Source organism: Tamandua tetradactyla, chromosome 6 (genome assembly GCF_023851605.1).
Source record: "Tamandua tetradactyla isolate mTamTet1 chromosome 6, mTamTet1.pri, whole genome shotgun sequence".
Classification (NCBI taxonomy): Eukaryota; Metazoa; Chordata; class Mammalia; order Pilosa; family Myrmecophagidae; genus Tamandua; species Tamandua tetradactyla.
In genome coordinates, this window is record NC_135332.1 from 31809965 (window position 1) to 31831243 (window position 21279).

Sequence of the window (21279 nt, forward strand, 5' to 3'; positions counted from 1 at the left end):
GAAGGTCCTGTTCACCATGAGTCCACATGAGCTAACAGTAGCCTCTTCAAAGGTCCTGTTTCCAAACGGCCCATACCCGCAGGAATGCAGGTTAAGATTTGGACACAGTGTTGTGGGGGTACAAGATCCAACCCCCAACAGCCCAACAGGGGCTAACTTGCCATTATAATTAGGAAGTTCAGGATGGTGCTCCAGGAAAAGGTGAGATCAGAGCAGAAACCCGCAGGCCTGAGGGCCGAGGCCCGTGGGTACCTGGGGAGAGCGCCGTGCCCGAGGCAGGAGCAGGCCCAGTGTGTTTGAGGAGCCCCACGGAGGCCGGGGATGGGAGGGGGGTCTGCCTCCAAGGGCTCACGGTGCTGTTCCAGGAGCGGTTTGTTCACCTGTGAGGTTCAGGGGGGCATGCGATGGGGTCAAACCCCAGCCCGCGTGCAGGGTTGTGAGGTCTGGGGTGGCCAATTAGGGGGCTTGAAAACCCGTGGTATCCCAGGCCTGGGCACCAGTCAGCTCCGAACCAGCGGTGACCTTGAACCCACCCCACAGCCCGGTCTAACAATGGCCCTCCCATCTAATTCTGGAAGTTGTTCTGAGACAACCAGATAATGATCCTGTAAGTGCCATGATAAACTGCCCCATAAAGTGGCGTAATAAAATGCCATAAGCAGCCCTTATCACCCTCATGTAGTAGTCATTTAACTGGCCTCCCAAGGAAAAGGAGGGTCAGAGGCTGGGGTGCCCAAGAGAGTTTTCGTGTGGGACGTGAGGCTCGGGGCGGGCGTGGAGGGGCGGGGAGTGGACTCCCTGGAGCCTGGGCAGGGCTGGGGCAGCCTGGGGGCAGCACAGCTGGAGGGCAGCTGGCTGGAGGGGGCTAATGGGCCTCCCAGATTTAAAGGCAGGCGGGGCTGCCCATGCACAGGGGAATGGATCCGTCCCACGAGGGAGCAGCCCCCGCCACCTCGAGGACGGCTTGTACAACAGAGTGTGAGAGTAGCCAGGCATGAAAGAGTACATACGGCGTGATTCATTTCTAGGAAGGTCCAAAATGGGCAAAATGAGCCCATGCTGTTAGGAGGCAGGACGGCGGCTCTGCTCACAGCTGGTAGTGACCTGGAGAGGGCACAAGAGGGGCTCGAGGGTGTGTCAGCTGTATTCTACCTCTTCATTCGGGTGCTGGTTCGCAGGTGTGTCAGTGTGTGGAAATTACTGAGGTGCGACTTGATTCGTGCACTTTAAGTCTATTATATCTGAATAAAAATGTTTTAAAACAGAAAAAAATGAGTAGGCTGGGGTCAGATTAGCAATGCCCATGTCCCCTCCTAGCCAGGATCCTTGCCCGGCCCGTGGTGCATCCAGCTCTGTACCCAGCACCCGCCCTGGGCCAGCACGGCGGGTTCACAGTAGCAGCTCATGGTCTTTAGCTCACATCATTCGAGTGACTCTGAAACGTGAGTCCTGAAATATAAGACGGACGTGGTGCCGCCTCTGCCCCCCTGGCCTTGTGAGAGGAAGAGAAGGGCACTAAGGCAGCGTGTCCCTGGTCTGCATGTTCCACAAAGGAGGAGGCAGGCCCAGCATGCCTGCCATGCCCAGCCTGGCACCTGGTTCCCAGTGGTCCTCGCCAGGGAACCGCCAACTGGAAGAATGATGTCCAGAGAAATGGAGCTCTTGGTAGGTGCTGGCTTCAGAGGAGAAAGGGTGCTTCAGTTGGAGGAGGGCCTAAGCCAGCCCCCACCTCACCTAGTTGTTAGGATTTTGGCAAATGGGAAGACGAGGGAAGGGCACTTCAGGCACAGGGACCAGGTGGAGCAAAGGTGTAGGAGTGGCACTCTCAGAGCAGACCTAAGGTGCAGCGAGTTGGGCTAGAAGGTATGGGAACCGTGGGAAGGGAGAAAGGACGAGAAGCCTGTGGAGGGGTCTTGAGGACCAGGTCAGGTGTTGGGACTTGGTGCTGTGAGCGGCAGGAACCACGGATGGCTTGTGAGCACCAGGGAAAGGGCAAAAAGTCACATTTCAGGAAGTCACCTCGCAGCTATGGGAAGGAACATTGGAGGACAGAGAGCTGATGGCAGGGAACTCAGATACAATTAAGGAGTGTAGACCACTCCCCTTCCAAGAGACACTTTCTTAAATGGGGAACTCAAGCACACATATAGGTGGAGAAGCAGAGACCAGCTGGGGACCTTGAATGCCAGAGTAAGGTGTTTGGACTTTGTCTTATAGGCATTGGGGAGCCACTGAAGGTTTTTTTTTTTAATTTTAATTTTTTTAAATGTATTTATTTATAATAAAAAAATTAACAACAAATGAACAAAGACATTAACATATGATCATTCTGTTCTACATATATAGTCAGTAATTCACAATATCATCACATAGTTGCATATTCATCATCATGATCATTTCTTAGAACATTTGCATCAATTCAGAGAAAGAAAAAGACAACAGAAAAAGAAATAAAATGAAAACAGAAAAAAAAAAGATTATACATACCATACCCCTAACCCCTCACTTTCACTGATCACTAGCATTTCAAACTAAATTTATTTTAACATTTGTTCCCCCTATTATTTATTTTTATTCCATATGTTCTACTCGTCTGTTGACAGGGTAGATAAAAGGAGCATCAGACATGAGGTTTTCACAATCACACAGTCACATTGTGAAAGCTATATCATTATACAATCATCATCAAGAAACATCGCTACTAGAACACAGCTCTACATTTTCAGGCAGTTCCCTCCAGCCTCTCCATTACATCTTGAACAACAAAGTGATATCTACTTAATGCATAAGAATAACCTCCAGGATAACCTCTCAACTCTGTCTGGAATCTCTCAGCCATTGACACTTTGTCTCATTTCACTCTTCCCTTTTTTGGTCGAGAAGGTTTTCTCAATCCCTTGATGCTGAGTCTCAGCTCATTCTAGGATTTCTGTCCCACGTTGCCAGGAAGGTCCACACCCCTGGGAGTCATGTCCCACGTAGACAGGGGGAGGGCGGTGAGTTTGCTTGTTGTGTTGGCTGGAGAGAGAAGCCACATCTGAGCAACAAAAGAGGCTCTCTTGGGAGTGACTCTTAGGCCTAAATTTTAAGTAGACTTGACCTATCTTTTGTGGGGTTAAGTTTCATATGAACAAACCCCAAGACCATTTATTGAAGAGACTGTTCTGTCCCAGGTGAGTTGGCTTGACTGCCTTATCAAAGATCAATTGTCCATAGATGAGAGGATCTATATCTGAGCACTCTGTTCGATTCCATTGGTCAATATATCTATCTTTATGCCAGTACCATGCTGTTTTGACCACTGTAGCTTCATAATATGCCTTGAAGTCAGGCAGCGTGAGACCTCCGACTTCATTTTTTTTACCTTGGTATACTTTTAGCTATTCGGGGCACCCTGCCCTTCCAGATAAATTTGCTTATTGGTTTTTCTATTTCTGAAAAGTAAGTTGTTGGGATTTTGATTGGTATTGCATTGAATCTGTAAATCAAGTTAGATAGAATTGACATCTTAACTATATTTAGTCTTCCAATCCATGAACACAGTATGCCCTTCCATCTATTTAGGTCTTCTGTGATTTCTTTGAACAACTTCTTGTAGTTTTCTTTGTATAAGTCTTTTGTCTCTTTAGTTAAATTTATTCCTAAATATTTTATTCTTTTGGTTGCAATTGTAAATGGAATTCATTTCTTGATTTCCCCCTCAGATTGTTCGTTATGAATGTATAGAAACACTACAGATTTTTGAGTGTTGATCTTGTAACCTGCCACTTTGCTGTACTCGTTTATTAGCTCTAGTAGTTTTGCTGTGGATTTTTCAGGGTTTTGACATATAGTATCATATCATCTGCAAACAGTGAGAGTTTTACTTCTTCCTTTCCAATTTGATGCCTTGTATTTCTTTTTCTTGTCTAATTGCTCTGGCTAGAACTTCCAACACAATGTCAAATAACAGTGGTGATAGTGGACATCCTTGTCTTGTTCCTGATCTTAGGGGGAAAGTTTTCAGTTTTTCCCCATTGAGGATGATATTAGCTGTGGGTTTTTCATACATTCCCTTTATCATTTTAAGGAAGTTCCCTTCTATTCCTATCCTTTGAAGTGTTTTCAACAGGAAAGGATGTTGAATTTTGTCAAATGCCTTCTCTGCATCAATTGAGATGATCATGTGGTTTTTCTGCTTTGATTTGTTGATATGATGTGTTACATTAATTGATTTTCTTGTGTTGAACCATCCTTGCATACCTGGGATAAATCCTACTTGGTCATGATGTATAATTCTTTTAATGTGTTGCTGGATTCAATTTGCTAGAATTTTGTTGAGGATTTTTGCGTCTATATTCATTAGAGAGATTGGTCTGTAGTTTTCTTTTTTTGTAATATCTTTGTCTGGCTTTGGTAAGAGGGTGATGTTGGCTCCATAGAATGAATTATGTAGCTTTCCCTCCTCTTCAATTTTTTGGAAGAGTTTGAGCAGGGTTGGTAATAATTCTTTCTGGAATGTTTGGTAGAATTCACATATGAAGCCATCTGGTCCTGGACTTTTCTTTTGGGGGAGCTTCTTAATGACTGATTCAATTTCTTTACTTGTGATTGGTTTTTTGAGGTCGTCTATTTCTTCTTGAGTCAAAGTTGGTTGTTCATGCCTTTCTAGGAAGTTGTCCATTTCATCTACATTGTTGTATTTATTAGCATAAAGTTGTTCATAGTGTCCTGTCATTACTTCCTTTATTTCTGTGGGGTCAGTGGTTATGTCTCCTCTTCCATTTCTGATCTTTTTATTTGCATCCTCTCTCTTCTTCTTTTTTGTCAATCTTGCTAAGAGTCCATCAATCTTATTGATTTTCACATAGAACCAGCTTCTGGTCTTAATGATTTTCTCAATTGTTTTCATGTTCTCAATTTCTTTTATTTCTGCTCTAATCTTTGTTATTTCTTTTCTTTTGCTTGCTTTGGGGTTAGTTTGCTATTCTTTCTCTAGTTCTTCCAAGTGGGCAGTTAATTCCTTGATTTTTGCCCTTTCTTCTTTTTTGATATAGGCATTTAGGGCAATAAATTTCCCTCTTAGCACTGCCTTTGCTGCGTCCCATAAGTTTTGATATATTGTGTTTTCATTTTCATTTGCCTCAAGATATTTACTTATTTCTGTTGTAATTTCTTCCTTCACCCACTGGTTGTTTAAGAGTGTATTGTTGAGACTCCGCCCCTAGCAGAGGAAGTGATGTCATAGGCCCCATGTGACCGGATTGCAACACATGCAGCTGCCTGGAGAGAGGGAGCTCTGGTGTCCTATGTCAGAGCCACCGCCGCACCAGAGCAGCTGCTGCCGCCCAGGACTGGGCCCTTAGGGAGGAGGAGGCGAGAAGATGGCGGACGACCCCAGTGCTGCTGACAGGAACGTGGAGATCTGGAAGATCAAGAAGCTCATCAAGAGCTTGGAGGCGGCCCGCAGGTGAGCGCCGTGTTCGCCCCCCCCCCCCCCGCCCCGTATCCTCCTGGTTCCCAGACCCCTCAGGATGGCCGCCCCATGTAGCCAATGAAGAGAACCAGGCAGTAGCCTACTCTCACCTTCTGGACCTCTGGCAATGGCACAAGCATGATTTCGTTGATCATTCCTCCCAAAGACCAGATTTCACGAGTGGCAAAAATGTTAGCAGATGAATTTGGAACTGCATCTAACATTAAGTCACGAGTAAACTGCCTTTCAGTCCTGGGAGCCATTACATCTGTACAACAAAGACTCAAACTTTATAACAAAGTACCTCCAAGTGGTCTGGCTGTTTACTGTGGAACGATTGTAACGGAAGAAGGAAAGGAGAAGAAAGTCAACATTGACTTTGAGCCTTTCAAACCAATTAATACGTCATTGTATTTGTGTGACAACAAATTCCATACGGAGGCTCTTACAGCACTACTTTCAGATGATAGCAAGTTTGGCTTCATTGTAATAGATGGTAGTGGTGCCCTTTTTGGCACACTCCAAGGAAACACAAGAGAAGTCCTGCACAAATTCACTGTGGACCTCCCAAAGAAACACGATAGAGGAGGTCAGTCTGCCTTGCGTTTTGCCTGTTTAAGAATTGAAAAACGACGTAACTACGCCAGGAAAGTAGCTGAGATTGCTGTGCAGCTGTTTATTACTGGGGACAAAGTGAATGTGGCTGGTCTTGTTTTAGCTGGATCAGCTGACTTTAAAACTGAACTAAGTCAATCTGATACGTTTGATCAGAGGTTGCAATCAAAAGTTTTAAAATTAGTTGATATCTCCTATGGTGGTGAAAATGGATTCAACCAAGCTATTGAGTTATCTACTGAAGTTCTCTCCAACGTGAAATTTATTCAAGAGAAGAAATTAATAGAACGATATTTTTATGAAATCAGCCAGGACACGGGCAAGTACTATTTTGGAGTTGAAGATACACTAAAGGCTTTGGAAATGGGAGCTGTAGAGATCCTAATAGTCTATGAAAATCTGGATATAACGAGATATGTTCTTCATTGCCAAGGCACAGAATAGGAGAAAATTCTCTATCTAACTCCGGAACAAGAGGAGGATAAATCTCATTTCACAGACAAAGAGACAGGACAGGAACACGAGCTGATTGAGAGCATGCCCCTACTGGAATGGTTTGCTAACAACTATAAAAAATTAGGAGCTACATTGGAAATTGTCACAGATAAGTCACAAGAAGGATCCCAGTTTGTGAAAGGATTTGGTGGAATTGGAGGTGTCTTGCGGTACCGAGTAGATTTCCAGGGAATGGAATACCAAGGAGGAGACGATGAATTTTTTGACCTTGATGACTACTAGGTAGTCGACCTGGGTCCGGCAAACTGTGCCTCACCCTCCAGCATCCAACCCAAGGAGCATACCCGTGGTGGAATCCAAAAAGATCCCTGCCTTACAATTGGAACATTTCCAGAACTTAATCCATGAGCATTGGATAGTGAAAAGAAAACCGAAACAAAACTAGACCCAACCCTACACTTTGGTTTGTCATGATGTCAGCGCAGCAGCCTACAACTAAATTCCTAAATGCCACTTGGGACTAATTTAAAAAAGAATCTAAGTTTTTACTTTTACTTGATGGTAAAATTGGTTGCTCTTGTATTTTATGGGGAAAAAAATGTTTTTTTTAACCTTCATATATAGAAGCAAAAATACTTTAACTGCTGTAAACCTTCAAAAATTAATAGACGTGAGATCATACTGGTTTGTTTCTTATTTTGATTGGAGAAAAATTAAATTGCTGCATTTTGCAGTGACCCATTTACATGGCATTCTCAGTTTAGACTGCATAAGAAGAAATATATGTGATGAAATATTGGAACCAATTCTCTCTTGGTCTCTGTTTAATGTTGAAAGGGTGAGCTAATAGGAGGCAGTGTCAACTCCCTCACACCACCTCTCCCTCCAGACTGTCAGTTTCAAGGATACGGATTAGCATTTGCAAGTCAACTGACTTCTTGAAGATTTGGGCCAATGCACTGTTTCTTCCATCTGTTCTGCAGACGCATTTGTGCCCATCAGTTGGGAGCCATCAGCATCAGTTGCTTTGACAAGGGTTCCCATAATCGTAGCCTACTAGAAACCAGTTTGGGATGGGTATGATAGGGTTCTGTGCTTTTGCTGGGATTGTGAGAAATAAACATACAATTTAAGCAGAAGTGAAAAACATTTTTTTGAAGAAAAATTTATTTTATTTTGCTTGGGTCTATCCATGGTAAAAGGGAGGTGGTCGTGTTTTCCTTGTGTTGGATGGCATGAGATTATGTGAATGTTTTGATCTTAAAAAATGAACTGCAAGGTTTTTCACAGGAAAGACAGACAAGACATGTATTACTGTGCATGTAATTATAAGCTGCTAACCTCCTGGTGGGGTTGGAGCATCTGTTTCAAATACGGGACTTACAAGCACCTCCGGTGAGAAACTGTGGGAGTGGGGGTGGGAAGGGCAGGGGTGGGAAGGGATGGGACACAGCTTCTGGCACCAAGGACTTAACCATATTGGATCTAAAAGTGGGCCTGAACACCTGAAGCTTATGCTTCACAGCTGGGCTGTAAGTTGAATTTGAACTCAGATGATATGCAAGGTCATGGCATGCCTGAGATGGTGATAGTTTTCAAAGTGTATAGGATTTGCCCAGTGGTAGCAATGGAAAAGTATACCAAATGGACTTTGAAGGACCAAGGGTTTAAAAAGTCAATTGGTATCACCCCCACACTGAGTAGGGTAGTGGGGTGTATTTGGTTTCAAATTGGGTACTTTTAACACTTTAGTGCCTGACTGCTGTTCTTCACTGACTTTTGACTCAGTCACTTGTAGCTTTATTGATCTGAACCAGCTCCTTGTTCCCAGGTTACAGACCTGCCTATCGTTCCAATAATCCTGTTTCACTTGAATGAAGGGAGTATGTCTTAAAATGTGAAGCTTCTGGTTCTCTCACTGTATTCTGAGGTCCAAATGACTGTTGATGTGTAACCTGATATCTCAACCCCAGTGAGAAGAGTCAATTCTTTGGTGTTTACCGACGTGGGAGGCTTCACCGGAAAAGGCTTTTGCTTTGGGCTCTGCTGTTTGTTTGCAGAAAACCCAAGAGCAAGCAAACATGCTCTCTTCACAGTAGTTCCTTAGGGTTTTGCCATTGTAAATGGGTCTAATGTGATATGACAAGACCAGAGAAATTGGATGTAAATTTACATTTTTGAATTTGCTTGTTTTTTCACATGATACATTTAGGGTATGCAGCTCCTTTTGTAGTTTTTATTTTTACTATTTAAGTTTGGAAATGATGCCAAATTTTTGTATTTCTTTAAATCAATGTGTTCTCTTCGGTGATATATATTGCATTATATATTGATGTGTGTATCAATATATACTGATATGTATTACACTTATACATACAAACAGATAAATAAGGGGTGGAAAACGTAGCCTTTGCATTCTCTATAGCCTCTGCAGAGAGATTCTACACAGCGAAATCTTGGTGTTGTGATGTACAGAAATGGAGAAGAGTATTAAACCATATTTAAGAATGAAAAAAAAAAAGGAGTGTATTGTTGAACCTGCACATATTTGTGAATTTTCTGGCACTCTGCCTATTATTGATTTCCAACTTCATTCCTTTATGATCTGAGAAAGTGTTTTGTATGATTTCAATCTTTTTAAATTTATTGAGGCTTGCTTTGTGACCCAGCATATGGTCTATCTTTGAGAATGATCCATGAGCACTTGAGAAAAAGGTGTATCCTGCTGTTGTGGGGTGTAATGTTCTATAAATGTCTGTTAAGTCTAGCTCATTTATTGTATTATTTGACTTCTCTGTTTCTTTATTGATCCTCTGTCTAGATGTTCTGTCCATTGATGAGAGTGGGGAATTGAAGTCTCCAACTATTATGGTAGATGTGTCTATTTCTCTTTTCAGTGTTTGCCGCATGTATTTTGGAGCATTCTGTTTTGGTGCATAAATATTTATGATTGTTATGTTTTCATGCTGAATTGTTCCTTTTATTAGTGCATAGTATCCTCCTTTGTCTCTTTTAACTGTTTTACATTTGAAGTCTAATTTGTTGGATATTAGTATAGCTATTCCTGCTCTTTTCTGGTTGTTATTTGCATGAAATATCTTTTCCCAACCTTTCACTTTCAACCTATGTTTATCTTTGGGTCTAAGATGTGTTTCCTGTAGACAGCATATAGAAGGATCCTGTTTTTCAATCCATTCTGCCAGTCTATGTCTTTTGATTGGGGAGTTTAATCCATTAACATTTAATGTTATTACTGTATGGGTAGTACTTTCTTCTACCATTTTGCCTTTTGGATTTTATATGTCATATCTAATTTTCCTTCTTTTTACCTTTACTCATAGTCTTCCTTTCTATGCTCTTCTCCACACTTCTCTCTTCTGTCTTATCTGTCTCTAGTGCTCCCTTTAGTATTTCTTGCAGAGCTGGTCTCTTGGTCACAAATTCTCTCAGTGATTTTTTGTTTGAAAATGTTTTAATTTCTCCCTCATTTTTGAAGGACAATTTTGCTGGATATAGAATTCTTGGTTGGTAGTTTTTCTCTTTTAGTAATTTAAATATATCATCCCACTGTCTTCTTGCCTTCATGGTTTCTGCTGAGAGAGCTACGCATAGTCTTATTGGGCTTCCCTTGTATGTGATGGATTGCTTTTCTCTTGCTGCTTTCAAGATTCTTTCTTTCTCTTTGACCTCTGACATTTTGACTAGTAAGTGTCTTGGAGTACGTCTGTTTGGATCTATTCTCTTTGGGGTATGCTGCACTTCTTTGATCTGTAATTTTAAGTCTTTCATAAGAATTGGGAAATTTTCAGTGATAATTTCTTCCATTAGTTTTTCTCCTCCTTTTCCCTTCTCTTCTCCTTCTGGGATACCCACAACACGTATATTCGTGTGCTTCATATTGTCTTTCAATTCCCTGAGTCCCTGCTCATATTTTTCCATATTTTTCCCTTTAGTTTCTGCTTCTTGTCAGATTTCAGATGTTCCGTCCTCCAGTTCAGAAATCCTATCTTCTGCCTCTCGAAATCTACCATTGTAGGTTTCCATTGTTTTTTCATCTCTTCTACTGTGCCTTTCATTCCCATAAGTTCTGTGATTTGTTTTTTCAGACTTTTGATTTCTTCTTTTTGTTCATTCCTTGCCTTCTTTATATCCTCCCTCAATTCATTGATTTGGTTTTTGATGAGGTTTTCCATGTCTGTTTGTATAGTCTGAATTAATTGTTTCAGTTCCTATATCTCATTTGAATTGTTGGTTTGTTCCTTTGACTAGGCCATATCTTCAATTTTCCTGGTGTGATTTGTTATTTTTTGTTGGCATCTAGACATTTAATTACCTTAATTATTTTATTCTGGAGATTGCTTTCACTTCTTTTACCAAGGGTTTTATTTCTGGATGAGTTTGTTGTCTATCTGTTCTTTGACATTCAGTTCAGCTTTTTCTGGACCTCTAGCTTAGGTTTTGTTTAACAGAGGAGAATTTTTCAGTTCTTGTTTTCTTGTTTCTTGCCCTGCTTGTATGGTGCCTTTTCCCTCCACCCTTAGGAGGGTCTACTTAGGTACTATAGACCCCAGCCAGATTTTCACAGACCAAACTGGCCTCCTATCATGGGGAAAGAGTCACCTGCATCGGTTTTCCCTGAGGGTGAGACTCAGCAGGTTGAAAGTCTTTCCCATGAAGTTTCTGGACTCTGTTTTTCTTATCCTGCCCAGTGTATGGTGCTTGTCTGCCTGCAGGTCCCACCAGCATAAGATGATGCGGTACCTTTAACTTTAGCAGACTTTCCCCTCTGGGGGCATGGTGGAGACAGAGGAAAGGCTGTAAGCTGGTTTTAATGGCTTCAAATTACTAAGCCCTGGTGTCTGAATTCCTTGAGGGAGGGATTCCACCTGATTTGGGTTTCACCCCACCCCTGGGGCAGGCACAGGCTCCAGACAAGCCCTCAAACGAGCTTGTTTCTGCCTATGCCTGGGGCAGTTGCAGTCTGAGAAGTCCTGCCGCTGTATCCAAAGGCAGTCAGGCCTTTGTAGAAACACAGCCACAAAAACCTCTGTTTCTTTTCTTTCTTTTTCTGTCAGCCCAATGAGCAACCTCCGCTTTGACCAGGATCACCTGAGCTGGGAGCCTATTTTTAGTAGTCAGAATTTGTTAATTAATGCCACAATTGGCGTTTGGTTGGGGTCAGCCCCTGCTGCTGGTAGAGTCTATTTCCTTTCCCTCTGGGTAGCAGCCTGTGGGGGAGGGGTGCCGGCCACCACGGCTTGGGGAACTCACAGTTCTGGGGAGGCTCACAACCGGTCCAGCTGGTCCAGACTGGGGTACGCTGTGTGTCCTGTCACTGATATGGCCCCAGGAGCTGTTCAGTACTGTTTCTGGTTATATACTAGTTGTTCTGGAGGATGAACTAAAACGCGCACATTGCTAAGCCACCATCTTGGCTGCGTTTCTTGCCACAGAAGGTTTTGACAGAGAGCATAAGATTATCCTTTTGTTTGTTCATTAATTTATTCAGCAAATATTTAGTTTAATTTACTTAAGCATAGTTTTGCTGAGTATCTACTATATACCAGGTACTGTTCTAGGTACTTGGGATGCATCAGAAAATGAAATAAAGGTCCTTTCCTTCCAGGAGATTATATGTCATTTGGAAGAGATGACAGAAAGCATATAAACTAGTAAATTATTTAGCATGTTAGAAGACAATGAATGCTATAGAGAAAAGAAAAAGTAGATCAGGGTAAAGGGGGATTGGGAATGCTGGAGGCGAGGTGCAGGCAGCAGGGTTAAACAGGATGCTCAGGGTAATTCCCAGTGAGGAAGTGAGATCTGAAGAAAGGCTTGAGGCTGAGGGAACAGCAAAGGCAAAGGTCCTGAGGCAAGAGACTGCCTGGTGTGTGCAGGAACTGCAGGAAGGCCAGGTGGCTAGAGTGAGGCAGGAGAGGCGGGGAGGGGGGGCACATGGGAGTGAGCACTGAACAGGACCTCATAAGCCATTGCAGGGCATGGGGAGCGGAGATGTCTGGTTGTTGGCTGGATTTCAAGTCAGGCACTTAGAGAGTGGAAAGCTGGAGAGAGAAACTTAGAAGTGTTGGCATAAGGATGGTATACTCTTCTGAGATTGGATGACATTACCAAGTGGGTGAGATCAGATACAAGAGGAGAGGAGGAAAGGACTGAGCTTCAGGCTCCTCTGACGCCAAGAGGAGGAACCAGTGAGAGAGTCTGAGAAGGCAGGACCCACAGAGCAGGGGAAGACCAAGAGACTGCGGTCAAGGATCTGGGTCCCCAGAGCATTGGAAAGGAAGAGACTGGAATCTCAGGGCGATTGCCCATGAAGAGGCGAGGGCCTGGGTTAGTATGCCGGCCAAGGAGCCGGGTGGCAGGGACCAGATGGGAGGTGTGACCATCCCAACGTTACTGCTGAAGAAACCAAAGCCTGGGGAGGTGGGAGGTCAAGCACTTTGCCCAAGGCCGCAGCTTGGAAGCAGTGGAACCAAAACTTAAGCACGAGTCTGTCTGGCTGATGGATTTCCACCAGAGTCAAAAGGACCTAGGGTCGCTGTGGGCATCTGGGTGGCTTGGAGAATGGTGGTGCCCTTGACAGAGGCAGGACAGGCTAGAGGAGGGCAGGCCCGACAGGGGGAGGACCAGCGTGGCTTGAAAAGCGTTGACTACAAGGTACCCAAGGACAGATGGGGAGACCTTCTGAGAGGCAGCAGGAAGTGCGGCTGAGGCTCAGGGGGTGATGGGAGCTGTTGATGTGGATTTGGGGCTCCTTAGTACAGGCTGTGAGCTTTAATTGAGAGAGAGTCAGGGACCAGGGTCAGAGCCCAAAGGCATAGGCCTGTGTCTGCAGAGTGGGATTAGAACAAAGAAAGGGAGAAGGTGGGAAGGAATGCTTACAGAACAATGAGAAGGACTAGGAAAGAGGGCATGGGGTGAGGGTAGGGGGTCCCACACTGTTATAGGAAGGTCCTGAGTGAAGGCTGAAAAGGGTTTATTTAATTTAACAGTTAGAGGGACCTCTAGTTATATAGGGCAGGTTGAACACAAGACTTGCCTCATTCCTTCCTGACATTCCACTAAAATGGCATTAAGGAATGACAAAGATAAAAGCACACACACACACACACACAAAAAAAAGAGAGAGAGAGAAGAGAAGACAACAGCAGACAGATCAACACATTTTTGGAAGGTGTAAAGCAGGTGGAAGAGCGATAACTGATGCAATCAAGGAGAGAGAGCTGAAACCACAGAACACGCAGAATGAAAGCTAAGGAACTGGAGGGCTGCAGAAGGTAGGGAGAGGAGCAAGGGTGTTCAAAGGCCATGTAAGAAGAAATTAAACGCCTGGGTGACCTCCCCTCCTCCACCCAAAGCAAGCAAAGCCCATCTGCCCTGACATAAGACCTGCAAGCTGTTTGGTAGAGCTAAGTGCACTTGGGCCCAGAGAAAAGACATCCCGATTCTCCCCGTTGGGGAGCTTCCCAAAATGATCAGGTTCCTACTTGATTGCTCTACAGTGAAGTCCAAAAGTCAACAACCCCTGCCCCCTGCACTTTAAGTGATAGTCACACCTTAAGAGTCACCAGATATTTGAAGGAAACCTCCAACCAGAACGGCAGAAAACAAACCAAACCAACAACCAGAAAAAAAGTAACGTGGGAAGAAATATGCAATGCAAGGAGCAGGGAGAAAAGCTTGAAGGAAACAATAATATTCCCAAGAAGTCAGGGAAGATATTCCATCCATAAAACAAGAATAGTTGCTACAATAAAGGAACAGAGAACAAGAAATAGCCATTAAAATTTCAAAAATCTAATAGCTGAAATGAGACGTTCAATAAAAGGGTTGAAAGGTAAAGTCAAAAAAATATGTCAGAAGGACAATAGGAAAGAAAAGATAAGAAAATTAGAGAATTGGTCAACATCCTACTAGAAGGGACTCCAGAAAGAAAGGAGGGGAGAAATACTAGGAGAAAATTACCAAAGATATAATACAGAAATATCCCAGATCAGAAAAATCCGAGTCCCCGGACTGTAAGGATCCACTAAGCATTCACACCATGACTCATTGTCAGGAAATGTCAGGTCATCATGGAGAAAAGATTCACGCTCTGAGAAAGAGAGAAAAGAAAGGTTGTAATAAAGGAAGGGGCTTTAGAGCAATATCTGGCTTCTCAACAGCAATAATGGAAGCTAGAAGATGATGGAGTAATGCCTTCAAAATTCTGAAGGAAAATGCATTTCAATCTAAAAGTCTATGCCCAGCCAACAGTCAACTGAGGTAGGAGAAAAAGATAATTGCAGATACACAATTTCTAAAAAAAAAAAAAATCCTTTCCCTGCTCACCCTTTATCAGGAGGTTACAGAAGATTGTGTGCCAACAAAGTGAGAGAGAAAATCAAGAAAGGGAAGATAAGAGATCTAGGAAATTGGATTCACTACAGGAAAGAGGACATGGGATTTAACAGAATGACAGTGAAGGAAAGTTCTGGGACCATAGCTATTCAGCAGACCCAGAAGGAAATCCATATTGGAGCACAGAACAGAGGGTCCAGAGAAAGAAGTGGACTGATTAATTACCTGATGCATTTGGCAGATAGAAACTGGTATAAAGAGAGGTTTTGGAGAAATCAGGACCATCATACACTACTGGTGGGAATGTAAAACAGTGTAGCCCCTTTGGAAAGTAATCTGCAGTTCCTCAAGTGTTTAAACATAGAGTTACCATATAACCCAGCAATTTCACTTCTAGGTAATATTCAAAAGAAATGAAAACATAGGTTCGTGTAAAATCTTGTGCACAAATGTTTATAGCAGCATCATTCATAAATAACCTCAAAGTGGAAACAACCCAAATGTCAATAACTGATGAATGGATAAACGAAATGCTGTATATACGTATAATGAGATATTATTTGGCAGTAAAAAATGAAGTACTGGTTTATACTAAAATATGGATGAACCTCGAAAACATTATGTAAGTGAAAGAAGTCATTTAATAAATATCACATATTATGTGATTCCATTTATATTAAATGTTCAGAATAGGCAAATCTATTGAGACCTAAGGTAGATTAGCGGTTGCTTAGGGCTACAGAGAATGAGGGAGTAGGGAGGTAAAGGTTATGGGGTTTCTTTTTGAGGTAAGGAAAATGGGCTAAAATTGACCGTGATGATGGTTACACATATCTGAAAATACTAAAAATCATTGAATCAGACACTTTCAATGGATGAATTGTATGGCAGATGAATTATATAACAAAGCTGTTACCAAAAAAAAAAGAGGTTTTACAGTTTTATGGGATAATTGGGGAAGAATTAGTGATACATACATAGAAAACTAAACAAAAATTTTTGAAGCAATGAACTTTAGCAAAAACAAAAAAAGTTGTCATGAATTTTGCAGTGAACAATATGCATAGCCAGAAAAGTGTAAATGCAATAGTTCACAAAACCTGTGATATTTTCAAATTGAGAGGATGAGGGAGGACAAGTGGTGAGAGGGGATAAGAAATGTACACCAACACCTTCCAACCCAGGAAGGAAACAGTGATCAAAAATTAGTAAATCAAATCATAATAGTAAAAGCATATTGTTTTAAAATAGAGAGGTAGATACCAGAAGGAAGTTAACATATTTGAAAGTTTTTTTTTTACCCCTGGAAGCATGGAACTCCTGCACCGTAAGTGCAGGAGTGTGCAAATGAGAGGGCACTGTCCCCAGCATGAGCCCTCCTGGGAGGCTGCGATTTCCACGGTTGCCTCCATTTCCTCTCCCTTTAATCAAGGTATAATTTATGTATAGTAAACCGCACCCGTTTAAAGTAAACAATTCGATGAGTTTTGACAGTTGAAAACATCTGTGAAACCATGGCCACAAGGAAGATATGGAATATCTTCCACAGTGCATTTTCTTTTCTGTGTTTGACTATTAAATTATGTGTGTGTATAACAGATAAAAATAATAATGATAATGATTCAAATTGGCAGTTAGAAGGTAAGTGGTTTTATTTCAGGTGATAGCAGCCTAGCTGGATGGTATTGCAGGTGATTTTCCTCGTTACCTGTCTGTATTTTCTGAGTTTTCTGTAAATAGTACCTAAACTTTGCAAGAGGGAGTAAAGATTAGGTCACTGGTTGCTTTGGAGAAAATCTCAGTAAAATATATGCTTATTAATGAATTTACCCCTCACTTCTTTACAAAAAAGTTCATAGGGGTCATTATAGTCAAAGACAAGAAGGGGTCTCACCAGCTGCCAGGGTGACCAGCTATCCTGGTTTGCATGTGGCAGAGTGTTTTCCTGATATGCAGGACTACCAGTGCTAAAAAGAAGGACAGTCCTACAACTCAACAACAAAAAGACAGACAACCCAATTTTCAAGTGGGCAAAGGATCCATACTGTGGAATATTATTTAGCCATAAAAAAGGAATGAAGTTCTGATACATGCTGCGACACAGATAAACTTTGAAGACATTGTGTTGAGTGAAATAAGCAAAAAGACAGGTTGTGTGATTTTGCTGATATGAAATAACTAGAATATACAAATTTATAGACAGAAAGGCGATTACAGTCAGTGGGTGCAGGGGGAGAAGGGGTGTTAACTGTTTAATGGATACAGAGTTTTGGGGTGATGGAAAACTTTAGGTAATGGATGGTGGGGATGGTAGAACAAATTGTGAACATATTTAAAACCACTGGTGGGCTGGCCACGGTGGCTCGGTGGCAGAGTTCTCGCCTCCCAAGCTGGACACCTGGGTTTGATTCCCAGTGCCTCCCTATGGGGAAAAAAAAACAAACACTGAATTTATTTTAAAACTTCAACTTCTGTGTGTGAGAACAAAGGGAGAGATGTTTATTTGGTACAAAATTTATATTTTGGGTAGTGCACTATCTAATTTAACTTGTATGGCCAGTTTAGTTGAACACCATAAGTGCATGACATCTTGGATAGGGCATGAGATTTTGTTGGTTTGTCCAGGTTAGTGTGATTTCCCCAATAAATCCCAGAGTAATTTTGGCATTGAATAAAAAAGTGTTTGCAAAGTCCCCTTGGGGGACTGGGGAGAAAGGAAGAAATATTCAGCTTCCCCATTTGGAGAATTTCTGATATTCTCTCAAGCAGTAGGGATAACCAAATCAATAGGCCAAGCCCTTGATCTTGGAGTTTGCCCCTATGAAACCTATTCCTGTAAAGGATAGGCTAAGCCTACTTAAAATTAGGCCTGAGAGTCACCCCCAGAGAATGTCTTGTGTTGCTCAGATGTGACCTCTCTTTCTAACCCAACTCAGCAGGTGAACTCACTGCCCCCACCCCCACCCCACGTGGGACATGACTCCCAGGGGTGTAAATCTCCCTGGCAACATGGAACAGAACTCCCCAGATAAGCTCCTCTTACCTGGGAGAGTGGAAAGAGAAAGTGGCCTCAAACCATGTGCCTATGTTACTTTCATAAATATATATATATTTATATATTATATATTATTATTATTATATTTATATATGTATATGTATATTTATATAATATATATATATATATATATTTGCAAGAAAGAGTGGAATTTAGAGTGATAGAAAGCAGATCCATGGTTGTCTAGGCCCAGGAGTGGAGGGAGGGAGGGACTGCAAAGGGGCAAAGAGAACTTTTGGAGCAGGAGCAATAATATTCCATATCTTCCTTGTGGCCATGGTTTCACAGATGTTTTCAACTGTCAAAACTCATCGAATTGTTTACTTTAAACGGGTGCGGTTTACTATACATAAATTATACCTTGATTAAAGGGAGAGGAAATGGAGGCAACCGTGGAAATCGCAGCCTCCCAGGAGGGCTCATGCTGGGGACAGTGCCCTCTCATTTGCACACTCATACTCTCTTTTGCACACTCACGCTCTCTCTTCCTCACACATCTTCAGCCCAACCCCACGGGGGACGCAGGGTTGCTCGGCCTGGCCCCCTCCCTGGGGGGTGAGCCCCATTCTCCAGGAGGCTGCACAGTCCCAAATTGCTCCCTTTCCCCAGGACGCCAACCTGTCCCTGTACACGGACAACCCGGACCTCACCCCCTGCTTCCAGAACTCCTTGCTGGCCTGGATTCCCTGCATCTACCTGTGGGCCGCGCTGCCCTGCTACCTGCTCTACCTGCAGCACCAGCATCGTGGCTACATCGTCCTCACTCACCTCTCCAGGCTCAAAACGGTTAGGGGCTCAGGGCACTACCACCATTGGGGCTGGGGCTGGGGTCTTCTTTCAGTGTGTCCCCCACCCACCCCCCTTGGTAGCTGGACTGGGCTCCCCAGGACTTCCAGCCTCACCTGCCCTGCACCTCAGGGCCACTGCAGCCTGCCAGCTGCATTTGCTGCCAGCTGGGATCTTCCCTGCTTGAGGAAATTCGAGCAAGATCTCCAGCAATGCCTCCCTACACCCTCGAAGCTCCGGCCAGCGCCTCTCCCAGCACCCAGGGCCAAGCTCAGGCGCTCTGGTGGCTTCTAGAGCAACAGTCCCTCCCCAGCCAGGGCTGCCCCTGCCTCTGGGGCTGGGAGTCCCAGCTTGTTCCCTCTCCACAGGCTGTGGGTGTCCTGCTGTGGTGTGTGTGCTGGGCTGACCTCTTCTATTCCTTCCATGGCCTGACCCAGGGCGGGGCCCCTGCCCCCATCTTCTTTGTCACCCCCCTGGTCACGGGGGTCACCATGGTCAGTGTGGGGCCTGGAGAGCTGGGTGGGGGCGGGTGACCAGTTAGCTGGGTTGTAAGATCACACAGTGGGCTCTGAGGAAAAGGGCTGGTCACCTCAAGAGTGGGAACAGGATGGCCAAGAGGGGTGGAGAGGAATGGCGGCCTAGCCAGATGTGTGTGCCCTGGCCGGGCTGCCCCTGCCCTGCCCGCACAGCTGCTGGCCACCCTGCTGACCCAGCATGAGCGGCTGCGGGGCGTGTGGTCCTCGGGGGTCCTTATCATCTTCTGGGTCCTGTGTGTGATCTGCGCCATCATCCCCTTCCGCTCCAAGATCCTCTCAGCCACGGCACAGGTGAGTGGGCCAAGGAGCAGGGGGCCCTGTGAGCACTAGCCCTGGTCAGGGTTTGACCTCAAGGCTCGAGGTCCTGCTGGGTTCCAGGATCCTCCCCTCTGCCCCTCCTCGGCCTCCCAGAACTTTCTCTGCTGTGCAACCTTTTGGGGTTGCTTCCCACTCTCTGCATTTCTGCAGAGAAATAGGCGGGGGAGATAGGGAGAGACCGATGTGCCACAGGGGACGGGGGCCCAGGCACTGCTGTGGGGGTGCCACATCTGACCTGGGTGTCACTCTGTGTCTGTGCATGAAGGAGTGCCTGCAGACATGCATGGGTGGTTCTGGCCTACCCAGAAGTCCCACTGTCTTGCTCTCTCCCTTTCTTCCCACCTTCTTCAGTTCCTGCCTTTCTTGTGATCTCCAGAGCAGAGGTGCCCCTGGGCGTGGTGGTGGTGGCGGGGGGGGAGGTGCTGGCATGGAACACCACGGGTCAGTCTGGGGTGTCCCCACGTCCAGCTCAGACGAAGACAGCTCTGAGTGATCCTCTTTCTCACCATGAGATCCTGGGCAAGTTGCTTAATCTTTCGGAGCCTCGATTTCCTCACTTGCAAAGTGGGTGTCACAAGAGCACCTACCTGATGGGTCATCGTCATGGTCAGATGAGGTGACGTAGGTACAGAGCTCGGCGCGGGGCCTGGTGCAGGGCACATCCTCGCTGAGCCGCAGAACCTGTTGTGGCCCTCCGCACCTCCCAGAAACCACTGGGTGGGTGACCCCAGAAGACTCCCCACCCCCACTGCCTCCTGATGCCCCTGGGGCTCCTGACAGCCCCTCCACTCTCCCGCCCAGGGCAAGGTCTCGGACCCCTTCCGCTTCACCACCTTCTACCTCTACTTTGTGCTGGTGCTCCTTGCCCTCATCCTGTCCTGCTTCAAGGAGAAGCCGCCGCTTTTCTCGCCAGTGAACGTCGACCCCGTGAGTTTGCTGTGGAGGCTGGGGTGGGGGTGGGGGTCGCTAAGAGACAGTCATCTGGCTCCACAGCTTACTGCTCGGCCCAGCCCTTCCCAGCCACCTCCGTCCCTTCCAGTTCTTTTCAAGGAGGGTGCTGGGGGAGACGCCATTGCCACTACTCTGCTCGGGAGGTTGGTGGGCCCTCCTGAGTCCCCCGCCCCACGCTCTTGCCTCTAGAACCCCTGCCCAGAGGCCAGCGCTGGCTTCCTCTCGCGCCTGTCCTTCTGGTGGTTCACAGAGTAAGTTGGCTTTTTCCTCCAGCTAGGCCAGGGGGAGGAGGGAGAGGGAGGAGGAAGAGGAAGGAGGTGAGAGGGAGGAGGGAGAGCAGGCCAGAAGTTCATGGGCCTGGTGAGTGGGACCTGGACGGCCCCCCAGTACCCCCCCCATGGACATGGGGGCAGGCGAGGGTGGGGAAACGTGTCTGTCTGACTTGGGGGCTGCGTACGGAGTCCGGCCTGGCCCAGCTCCGGTCCCAGGCTGCAGGGGGACAGCCTTGGGGGTGCTGGAAGGAGGCAGTAATTGGTCCTGAGCTCTTCAGCCTTGGATAAGTTGGTCATCTCCAAGGCTGCCCCTCAGCGTGACTTGAGCGGGAGAGTTGTCTGTGACCTGGGTGACAGCTCCACAATGACACTTTTCCTGAGGAAGCACCTGAAGCTGGGGCTGAGTCCACCACCCCTCGTCCTCCCTCCAGGGCCCCGGCCAGCGTGGACCGAGTAACCAGGGCCCTGGGTAGGGGC

The 21279-nt window shown here is 45.2% G+C and overlaps 1 protein-coding gene and 1 pseudogene across 4 annotated transcripts in view; both read left to right on the plus strand.

Moving 5' to 3' along the window:
* ABCC3 (ATP binding cassette subfamily C member 3) overlaps positions 1-21279 on the plus strand; it is a 55354-nt gene that overhangs the window by 5815 nt on the left and 28260 nt on the right. For all 4 annotated transcript variants that reach the window (XM_077164771.1, XM_077164774.1, XM_077164772.1 and 1 more), the window contains exons 2-6: positions 18549-18725; positions 19094-19219; positions 19415-19552; positions 20381-20506; positions 20720-20781. In XM_077164771.1, the coding sequence (XP_077020886.1) occupies positions 18549-18725; positions 19094-19219; positions 19415-19552; positions 20381-20506; positions 20720-20781 (629 nt within the window). The remainder of the gene's footprint in view (positions 1-18548; positions 18726-19093; positions 19220-19414; positions 19553-20380; positions 20507-20719; positions 20782-21279) is intronic.
* LOC143687632 (eukaryotic peptide chain release factor subunit 1-like) lies at positions 4967-7923 on the plus strand (annotated as a pseudogene).